Source organism: Pithys albifrons, chromosome 3 (assembly GCF_047495875.1).
Source record: "Pithys albifrons albifrons isolate INPA30051 chromosome 3, PitAlb_v1, whole genome shotgun sequence".
Lineage (NCBI taxonomy): Eukaryota > Metazoa > Chordata > Aves > Passeriformes > Thamnophilidae > Pithys > Pithys albifrons.
The window spans coordinates 63,541,093-63,552,299 of NC_092460.1; the positions used below are offsets into that span (position 1 = coordinate 63,541,093).

General features: G+C 38.2%; 1 protein-coding gene across 1 annotated transcript; it reads left to right on the plus strand.

The window, feature by feature from the left end:
* The first annotated feature begins 2,595 nt into the window (after positions 1-2,595).
* LOC139670461 (protein RIC-3-like) lies at positions 2,596-10,247 on the plus strand. Its single transcript, XM_071552197.1, has 6 exons — positions 2,596-2,817; positions 5,044-5,249; positions 6,385-6,451; positions 7,685-7,775; positions 8,888-8,997; positions 9,569-10,247. Exons 1-6 carry the CDS (start codon positions 2,643-2,645, stop codon positions 9,856-9,858), a joined length of 939 nt encoding a protein of 312 aa, XP_071408298.1. The 5' UTR covers positions 2,596-2,642; the 3' UTR covers positions 9,859-10,247.
* Positions 10,248-11,207: the final 960 nt, after the last annotated feature.

An 11,207-nucleotide genomic window follows, 5' to 3' on the forward strand; every position in this document is an offset into this window, starting at 1 on the left:
TCATGCCACAGAAAAAATGAGAAATATTGTTCTAAGATACTGTCTAGTTCTAGTCTTCTGAAGATTAACCGCCCTATAAACAGCAAAACTTAAATCCTCCAGTCTTGCTTTTGGGTTTGTTACAGGCAGAACCAGAATTAACACTTGAAGAGAAGTGAGAAAAGATATAAAAAGAGCTGCAAAGAAAATGCTCTGTAAATTATTCCGGTAACTTTAAGTATTTTCATGTCACAATCTAAAGTCTACTAAAAAAGAGTCTCGTGGCTACTATTGTGTGGTAAGTTTCTCTGCAAGTGTACTGTACAGTATTATATCTGTCATTTACACAGAGAGCAGTCTAAGCATCTTTTAACATTGAGATATGAAATTTAAAAGTTGCTTTTACTAGATAAGATCTACTTGACATTAAAGTTATAATCTGTTTTAGATCAGTGACATATTATGCGTTTGCTCATAGATGAAACTATTTCTACTGTAAAGCTTGAACATGGGAATGAATACATCAATTTAAAATACTAAGTGTTCAAAGGAAAGTTTTACTTTCTTAGTGGAATTAAGTGTCTCAGAATGATCACTGAGAAATCAGAAACGTAATCATAAATTTTGTTGGTGATCTTTCTTTTTCTTTTTTCTATGAGAATTGCAAATAAAATTTATTTTGACTGGATATTTTCTTCTGCCAACGTTTCTACTGAGGAATACCCACAGACATTATGCAATTACTGTCATTACTTCCAACAGCGTCTCCAGACCTAAAGAATTCTGAACTGTGTGGCTTGGCAACTAGAGAACTGGAAAATACTGTTTTATAAAGTTCATGTAGTAGTGATACAATGAGATGAGGAATGAGGCTTTCAGTGAGATCACTACTGTGGACAGGAAGAGCCGGTTATTACAGAAGATACTGAGGTGAACCAGTCCAGGGTTAATGCGTTACAGTCGTTGCTTGAGACTATATGGGACATTTTATCTAAGGTAACTCCTGCTTGAATGTAATGCCTGCAAACCTTAGCACAGTTCTGCATTGAAATTCAGTGCAGTTCTGAAAATTTAGTCTGACCTCATCATACCACAGTTTAATGGCATCAGCAACATTGCATGTTTCATGAGTTCCAACCCAAATACTCCCTCCAACAAATGTCTAATTAGCATTGATGTTTCTTACTTAAGTACACATTATGTTCAAAAATGCATTTATTTTTCTATGCCCTTGAAGTATGTGCCAAAACTGCATCCCAAGTCTGCAAAACATGAAAGGTGAAATAGTTGTGCAATGTTAAGTTACAGCCAGGTCTTAAACAGTCAGATAAAACCAGTCAGCAATAAAGCACATATAGATATCATACACTGCAGTTTCATAAAGAAATACTTTCCCTTATTTGGGCAACTACCTGTGTTTTATTTTAATTGACTTTTTCTGTTTTAACACAGAAATTTGAATTAATTTTGTTGGACAAGTTTTTCCTCTCTTCACTGTTGAAAATTAACTTTGTAAGAGCACTTGCTAGCAACTGAAATTACGTTTGAAATATTCTTCAGGTAATTATTGGCACATTAATTAAAGATGAAACTTGGAGGGTTTTTTCATTGTTGAACAGGTCATTAAGGATTTCTATTTGATAAATAAAAATTCAAAGTAAAAATGCACAGATACTATGGATTCAATTTAGGAATATTTTAAGTATTTTTAAGTGAGCCTCTGGAAACAAATATTTGCTCCTCCTATGGTAAAGCTTAAAATACACATCAGAACATTTTACAAAGACGGTTTCAAGAGGTAAACATGGCGATTCCTGGCCTGTAACTCGTTCTGCTGCCTCTTTCTTCTTTGCAGTGTCTGATTGCTGAACATGAATGATCTTTGGTATTTGTTTTCCAGTCATGGCTGTTTTTCAGCAAGTTTCTTCTACCATTAAAGTACTTAATTTTGTGTTTCAAAAAAAGGTTATGTTTGATGAACACAACCACTTCTTTATTGATGTTCATATGCTTCAGCACACTCTTAGTTTCTGTGTGGATCTTACAATTAACTCCACTGGCTGCTGACACTCTTTTCTTCCCAAGGCCTTTAGTTTTAGCTCACCATATGTCTAGATGCATACCTTTAGTCATAACCTTCCCTGGTTTTCCTATTCCTGAGTATTAAAACTGAGTGGGGTATTTTTCACAAACTTTCTCACTTCCTAAATCATACCCCTATACTTCCAATGCGGTTTAAACCCCATCCAAGCAAAGGGCCTTCTTTGCCATCAGTATCCGAGTTACGTGCGTGTTCCCAGGCCTGTTCGGGATGCTCATCCCTTAGCTGCTCATTGCTCTCAACACGTTCCTCTCGTGGTACAAAGCGGACGAAACATCATCCATCTGCTTTTTCTGCATCTTCTTCACTGCCGTTTAACCCTTTCCCGCAAAAAATTTTCTAGCGCACTCTGTTTCATGCACGACAAGCAAAGATTCATTCTCGCCACCAAGAAATCCCCTTTATCCCCAACAGCGTAGTTCATCTCTCTTCCTTTGCGGAGAGACTGACCCTGCCCAGCAGTGCCGGGCCGGACCTGCCCCTCGCCCGCAGGAGCCACGCCGGGGGCGGGGCCGGGGCTGGGGCTGGGTGTGTTGGGACCGCCGTGCTGGGGGCCGCAGCCATGGTGCTGTCGGCTGTGCAGCAGGTGCTGGTCTCGGCCGTGCTGGTGCTCTGCGTCTTCGTCGTCATGCCCAGGATGTTCGGGCGAGGAGGCGGCGGGAGGCCCGGCCCGGCCTCGCGGGGCGGCAGCGCCGGTGCCGGCCATTACGATCCCCGCCAGCACGGCAGAGGCAGAGGTAGGGGCCGCGCCGGGGCCGGGGCCGCGCCGCACTCGGGGACCCGTGCGGGAGCTCCCCGGTGTCGTGCGGGAGCTCCCCGGTGTCGTGTGGGAGCTGGCTCGGTGTCGGGGCCCGTGCGAGAGTCCCCCGATGTCCCTGAGTGAGGAAGCTGCCCCGGTGTTCATGCGGGAGCTGGCCCGGTGTCCGTGCGGGAGCTGGCCCGGTGTCGGGGCCGTGCGAGTGCTGCTCCGGTGTCGTGCGGGAGCCCCCCGGTGCCGGGGGCGCAGGGGGAGCCCGGGGAAGCGGGAGCGCTGTGCCTTCGCCCCGCGGAGTCGCCGCGGGGTGTGCGCGGCCTGTGGAGCGGGAGAGAGGCTTGGCCTGACAGCCTCGAGTGGCCTGTGTGAGCTTTGAACACCCTCAGCACCGCCCCCGCCGTGTTCTGCTTTTCTGGTTCAGTAATACTTTGATTTTCGTCTGTGTTGCCTTAAAAAATCTACTTTAAAATGCAGGAAACAGCCAGTAATGGGAAGTGTGTCGTACGGGGGCAGTGTGAGTAGAAGTGCCCGCAGGGGCACTGTCGGACAGATGAGGAGCTGGGAGGTGTCACAGGGAAAACTTCGTGCCCGAGTTAGAGGTGCAATGAGGAAGCCAAGTGTTCCTGTCGGTAAAATACATGCACAGAGTCATATAAAATCTGTCCGGCAGTGCACTGAAGAGAGTCCTTAAAAAAAAAAGCAACATGCCTCTGATTGTACTGATGTATTGGCCCAGCACTGAGTAAAATATATTTCAGACAGATCTCCTGTTCCCACTTGTCTGGGTTCTTCTTTTCTCCTGTTTGGCTGGTAACTTGCTTTGCTTTTTCTTCTGTGGGATAAACTAGGCACAAGACACCCTTAGGACTCAGCGTTCCTCCTCGGTGCCCAGATGTTTCCCTTGCCACATTCTAATTTGTATGACTTACAGAATTTTTTTTCACTTGTTATATTAGATATTTTAGTAATATTTCTTGTTTACATTAAAAACAAATTGAACTTAAAGTAGGGAAAAAAGTGAGAGTACATTTAGAACTTTCCTGTCTAAGTAATTTTAGGCAATTCTAAACACTGTTTGAGTTCTCTTATCTCAAAGTACCAGCTTTGGTTAGCAGAATTAGATTCATTTTTCTTCTCTTGTAGTTGGCAGAAGGTGTTACCAAATACTTGTTTCACTGGGAGGTGTAATTTATATTCATTTTTTCTCTATGTGATTGCCTTGTGTTACTGTGAGTACTTGAAATGCCACTGTTACAGTATTAGTTGACAAATGATTTGCATAATGGTCTTTTCTTTGGGCATGTTTATACAGTGTAAATCTTGTTAAACCCATACTCAGTTCTGCCATAAGTTTGAATGTGTAAGTCTAGGCAGTCAGTTGAGACATGAGTAGAACGCTTCACAATCTCCCAACACCTGCTGTCTGTCCCTGCAAGCACCTGCGTTCTTTAGCTGATAGTACTGTCTATTATGTGAATGTCCCATGAACCCTTGATTTAACTACCAAATAACCTAATTCCTAAGTGGAACCAATGATGCTGTGTGTGCTTTCATCTGCTCCCTATTCTGGCAGGCAAATTGCACACAAAAATACTTCAGACTTCCAAGGTTGCATCTCTTTGCTATTTTGTAATCTTTTCATGCTAAATATTTGATTTGCAGAGGTACAGTACTTCTAAGCCTCTGGGAATATCCATATAACACAGAATTTACTGTCAAAATAGTGAAAGCAGCAACACAGCATGAGTATTTCAACAACACTTTTTTTTCTGGAATCAGACAATTCAGTTGTAAATAGCTCCTTTCTTTTGTTACAGAGGAAAAGTATCAGTTTGTAACTGTTCTCAGCATTACCAATAATTTCTCTGAGTTTGCTTTAATTTCAAGATTTAAATTGTTTCTTGTTACATCTACCTTTCTGTGGTTTGCTGAAGGTTTGCCAATGTTGCCATGAAGGAAGAAGCTTAAAACTTGTACATTATAGAAATCAGTCTTGCTTTGAGAGTCTTTGCTATGTAGATTTAACTGTGCATCCTGTTAATGTAAGAGTGATTTTTAATTTTTTGACTTGGATGCAGGGCTGCCCGTACCATCTTAGAAGAGTGATGAACAAAGAAGATTACTCAAGAAGAAAACAATTTAATTGCAGCTGTGGACTCTTTAATTTTCTTTCTTATTTTGTTGTCTTTCTCTCAATTTAATTTTTAAGGTAGTCCTCAGACAGTTTATCAAGTTCATCGGAATCCAGGAAATTCTGACAGTAATACCTACCAGAGTATTCAACAGATGAGAAATGCAATGGAAAAGGAGATAAAAAGTGAGAGAACAAGAGGAAACGGTAGAGAGTTAGCATTCACCCTCATGCCATTGTATGCTCTTGGAGTGGGAATGTTTGCAGCATACAAACTTCTTAAGGTAAGCCATAGGAAAAGCATTAAGTCCCTGAAATTAGAAGGAAATGTAACTGCTTGGCTGGCTTGTTTGTTTTTCCAATTTTGGGACCATGTATATGGTTGTTTGAAAGCCATTTCTTGCTCTGTTTGACTTTGAATGTGAAGTCCGAAGTTAAAATTTTAGTGTATCTAATTCTTACTTATGAAGGCTTCTGACTTACCTATTTTTAGACACTTGAAGAAGTGAGACTCTTACCTACCCCACAGCCTGAAATAAGAGTCTGAGAACCTAAAAGGTGCTGCTACCATAGGCTGTAACTGCCTCATCAATACTTCACATCCTTTTCTCTCTTCATAATGAAATTGAGTATGGGAAGGAAGTGGACAATTCCTGCAAAGCAATAGTCTTAGTTTAGCAGTTAAATAGAATAGCAGGTAGACGTGGCCTTTTATTTGCACTTCTCATTTGATCGTGCTGCTGTGACATACAGGTTTTATTCATGTAATGAGATGCCCTTTCTGCTGTTTGTAAATTAAAAAAGGAGAACACATGATCAGTTGTTTTTAAGAAAGAATCAGACTTGATATGTTTTATTTATAGGAAGGGATACTACAGCACTTGCAATGCTGAGAGTACAGTTGCAGTATTGTTGCTTGCCTTCAGGTAAAATAAAAGTGAACAGGAATAGGACTGGAGATGGCAACTGCATTTCTATTGTCAGAGACAAATACCACAGCTTAGCAAAATGAGTGTAGAGGTTGCCCAGTTTATTATTTAAAATTTTTTAAAAAACTCTTTACACTTGGGCTTGTGGGATTAAAATGTAAATATTTTTATAATATGTTTATTACTGTAAGAAAGAAGTTTATCTCCTAGTTGATGGTAGCAGACTGGATCCAGTAACCTAGATTTCTTCTGTTTCTTTTCGTAAAATGAAGTTGAAATAGCACCTGCTTTCTTTTACAGGTTTTGTCAATCATGTTGTCATTGCATAAAATCAGAAGTCTTAGTTTAAGACAGGAAGCAGACATCGCAGAAGTTTCACTACTGTAGTACATTTTTGTGCTCGCTGTTTACTTTCAGTACATTTCTAAATGCATTTTTGTTTTTAATACACAAATAGTGATGAAGTGTTTTAACACTGTATTTATTAAAGATGAAGTCAAATGAAGAAAGTCACTCCAAAAAGGAAAAAAGTGCAGAAGACAAGGCAAAGGAAACGGGTAAGATACCCATTCAGAATGCTTATTTTCATATTCTTATTTCCTGCTGGAGCAGAGCTACATGTTTTTGTTGATGTAGTCTAGCTAAATAAGAACAGTCTTTTAAAAGTCTTTTAAGTTACTAAGAGCAGTTAGCAACCTACAAAAAACCACTTTGTTATTCTATATATTTGAAACATTTGTTTGAGGTTTGTTTGAATACTGCAGATTGCAATACTCTTTAAAACAGCTATACTAATATAATATTGTTCTCTGCCTTTTAATGTCTGATGTTTTTCTTAATTAAGGTCTGTCCAGTTTTCTTCAGTTTAAATAAGATATAATTATCTTCAGATTATTAAGGTATTTAAAAAGAATATAATGATCTGGTTTAGTATTGAGCTGTATTGATAGTGGAACAGCATGGCTTAAAATCATAGAGACTTTAATTTCTGGGCCAAATTAGAAACCTGTCAAAACCATTAAATGTTTAAGAGACAGAATAAACAATACAATCTTTTTCTTCATGAAAAGGGTATTTTTGACTGATTCAGTCTATTCTGCACATGCAGAGACAAGAGGTTTCTCTTTTTTGGGAGAAGTTAATGGCACATTAAAGCTGAGGTGTTTTCATATGTTATCCCTCCTTGTACAGACACAGTTTTAGTGAATTAAACAAATAGCAGCCTCTTTCAGTGTCTCTGTACACCAGGTCTGTAATCAGGTTCAGCAGTGATTTGTTGCACTGCTTACTCACCATCCTTGTGTGTTGCATTATTCTTTCTTTAAAGTTCAGTACTGTTCTAGGAGGAGTTACTCCTCTTGCTTCTAGTGCACTGGGCATTAAATGTATTTGTGAGGTATGAGTGGATAAATTAATGGCAGTATCTCAAGTATTAATACAGTACTTATACCTCAGAAAGTCTTCAAACTGCATCGATTTTGAGACTAGGAAGGTGAGCTTCACATTCTCATTCAGTTTCTACAAAGGTCTCCTCTGTTTGGGGTCTGTAGGAGATCGGTCACTACTGGGTGGGAAGGACTTTGTTCACATGTAGTGAGGCTTGTGTTCTTAACCCCACACTCCCTTTTCACATTCTAGAATTTTATAGATAGATGAAACTTCCTAGTTTTGAGTCTACCAACCCAAAAATATAAATAAATATCCATTTGGTATTGTAAAGACATTTCTTCCAATATTCTCTTTCTCCTGCCCCCTACACCCCCACCTCCCTTTTTTTCTTTTTTTGTTAGAGCATCAGCTTTTAGAACTGGAGCGGCATCTAGCACAGACAGAGAAAATGTTAAATTCTTTATTGACTCAGTTGGATCCACTTTCAAACTGGTGAGTGTTCTGAAACTTCTCAGTAAGTGTTATTTTCTGTAAATTGAAATTTGCCAAAATGTTAAGAAAGAGTTCTTAAAATGATCCTTATATATAGGTAAGGAACAGCATTTAGGAGTCTTCTTTAATTACTTATGGCTTCTGTAAGAAGTAATACCTCTTCTGTAATTTGCAGTCTTTTCCACAGACACCTTGCATCTCTTGTTCACCAAACATAAATGCAAAAGCTGAGACTTACAATCATGTTACTGTAGCTTAATGAGTTAAACTTTAATACTTGCTGAGAGACTAATACTGAAAATATACTTAAGATCAGTAGAATTTGAAAGCCCTTATGGGAATTAAATTTCTGGTAGCAGAGAGAGTTTCTTCCTTTAGATGTAATTAGAACAAAAAAAATAACTATCAAGGTTTAGCTGCCTAATGTGTTTTAAAATGAACCTGTAAAGTGTGTGTATTTCAGTGAAATATAATGACTGTTGTAGAGTGGCAAAGAATTCAGTAATATATACTCCTTGTAGTTTTAGAGAAGTTCTTTTCTTAAGAAGCTAGAGCCTTACTGATCTACTCGAAATAAAAATATCCATGCAGTCCATTTTGTAGACTGACATCCTTCATGAATCCCAGGTTAAAATATGCAGAACTCCATGATTGTTCCTTTAGTGTACTTCTGCACTTAATATGGGCTGAAACTATTAAACAGCAAATGCACTGACCAATTTGCCTAATAAATTTCTAGTAGTGATGGCCAGGAAAGTAAAGGAAATCTGAATTAAATGAGAAAAGGCCCTAAACTGAAAAGTTCTGTATTAGGCATTGTTATACTAACATGAAAATGACTTTGGTTAATTGTTTCTTTCAGTAGTCGTTACTCAGCCTTGGCCACTGTGACTCTAATACTAGAATTTGGTGACTCGGTTATTCAGCAGGTGTATGTGATAAGCTCCCCACTTCTCAAGAGACAGTTCTTCAAGGAAAGTTTGACCTAAACGTGTCACAAACTTAACTATGGTATTCATCCATGGAAGAAAATATTTCAGTCTCGTGTATTACTATCAAGCACTCACTTCTAAGATAATCTTTCAGCTGTTAACATTTGTATTCTTTTCTAGTGTTAATGCTTTAGCTTGTGAGCAGAAGGATGAAATAATGACACAGCTCAAATCAATTAGACGACTGATGAAAGAAAGTGGATTGGATAAATCAGAAGACAAGATGAAAGGTAGTTTAATTTTCACATAGGTAGAGAACTAAGTATATTTTAAAAGAATGAATAGATCTTGCTATGATAATGCTCAGCTCCTGCACCTTAGGCAATTTGTATGGAATTAGTTTTATTCTGGAGGAGTACCGTTCTTCCTATTTGAGGTCTATCCAATTTCAAATTTTTGATACATTATTGTTGTTGTAAGAATATGTGCTAAAAGACATTGAACTGGGATGGACCCTACAGTCACATTCTGCTTTGTTGAAACAGGCTTTTTGAATGCCAGTTCCTAAGTAGTCTGTTGGTATTAGACTAACTTTAGTCTGAGGATTCCCAAATGAGACCTCTGAGGCTGTGGGTAAAACACTAAATGGTAAATTGTACATTAGTTTCAGCCGGGGCCTTCCAAGAGCTTCATAGCAGCCCAAGAGAAAAATTGTTAAGAATGGTTCACTAGAAATTTGGGGAGTTCTTGCATGATTTGAGTCTTAATTAAACAGAAAAAAGCAAGTAAAAAATACTCTACTTCTAAACTGACTGTGAAATTTAGAGCCTTTCTATTTGATTATTTTTTGTGTATTCTAAGATCTTGGCGACATTTGTAATGAGAAACTTGAAGATCTCATTCAGTCATTTGCTGAACATTCTCAAGAGAATGAAATGGACAACAGAGAAGATGACTATAATGAAGATTTGCTTGAGGATAGTGATAATGATTACAGAATAGAAGAGCATGAATTACATGATGAATGTGAAATACATCAGTTGGAGCCAGATGTTGTAGAAGACCAAGAAATGATAAACAAAGATACTAATGAACCAGAAGAGATGGAACTGAGGAGACGTAATAGATATGAATGGAATCTGCATATGTAAAACTTTTAAAAGCTTTTGATTTTTTTTTATTATGTTGTATGCACTTTAAACTGTTTTAAATGAAGTCATGTGCACTGCTTTATGCTTTAAAAAGAGGGGTGAAATACTGCCTGTGCTCATATCTGTGACAATCCTGTAACTGACTTCAGTGGCAGCAGAATTTTACTCAGGATATTTACATACTTTTTTCTATTTATTTTTTCCGTATCAAAATATTTCCGTAGTCTGTATATAATGCATTGTAATTACATCTGATGCCTCCCTAAAATATTAGAATATCTTGTAACTGAGACTATAAAGTAGAGATGTTTCATAAATGCTTTGTTACTAGTAAGCATGATGGCACTTGAACTGTGACTTTCTTGAGTTCATTAAAGAGCATGCACTGATGAATTTTAGCTCTGTGAAAAACATTTCTCTAGGGGGATATGGAAAAGCAGTATGGGATAAGTCTTTGAGATTAATTCACAGTTAAGTTTCTTTATTTAGAGAGAGAAATTTAGCTGTGGACACTTTATGAAAATAATTATGTCTGAGTTTGCAGTCTCCTCAGTAATGATGCATTGTTTTGTATGTCAATTTAAACTCTAATGCATTACACTGGATCACTTAATTTCTTCCCTACCTGTCACTGCTTAAACTCAGCACCTCTCTAATAACTGACCATATTTATTTTAACACGGTAGAACCTCGCTTTCTGATTCATTTTAATACAATTTTTCTTACATCAGAATTAACAGATGTATTGCTATGTATCATTCAAGAACTGTGGGCATCGACAGTTCTTTTTCCAATATGCCAACTTGATAGTGGCCTTTTTAGGCCAGTGTTAAGAAAAGCATTTCTTTCCCTTGCCAGAATAATTTTTGTCCATACCTTCATTTTTTACTAATTATTTTGCTCACTTAATGCACACATTTATGGTACTGCCAGCCTTTAATAACAGGCATTGCCTTAAAGGTAGGTTTGACAGTACAAGACTATTAAATTTCCTGTATTAGAATTGCATAGCTTCTAAGTAGGCCAGTTGTTAATGCCTGAACTCTTTTGCCATCCTTATTCTTACAGGAAAATAGCATGTGGATTTGTTTTTATGGAGGAAATGTACTGTACTTAAAGGGACTAAATGTATTACTGTGTCACTCACTGAAATGGAATGAATTGTTCATTCTGGTATATAAACACGGTATGTTTTTGGTTCTAAAACTGAATCACACAGGCTTGGAAGTAGCAGCGCCCAGAAATACATTCTTGGGGTCTGTGTGTTAGTAGTTTTGCAGTAAGTTAAATTTTGCCTAACTGTGGAAAACTCAATACAGAGCCAGGGTTTCCGAAGAGGTGACAGATTT

Excerpts from the sequence above, each read along its gene's own strand:
- LOC139670461 (XM_071552197.1), top strand. The coding sequence starts at position 2,643 with ATGGTGCTGTCGGCTGTGCAGCAGGTGCTGGTCTCGGCCGTGCTGGTG. Across the intron at positions 6,452-7,684 it reads AGACAAGGCAAAGGAAACGG|AGCATCAGCTTTTAGAACTG; the intron begins GTAAGATACCCA and ends TTTTTTTGTTAG. Across the intron at positions 7,776-8,887 it reads TTGGATCCACTTTCAAACTG|TGTTAATGCTTTAGCTTGTG; the intron begins GTGAGTGTTCTG and ends ATTCTTTTCTAG.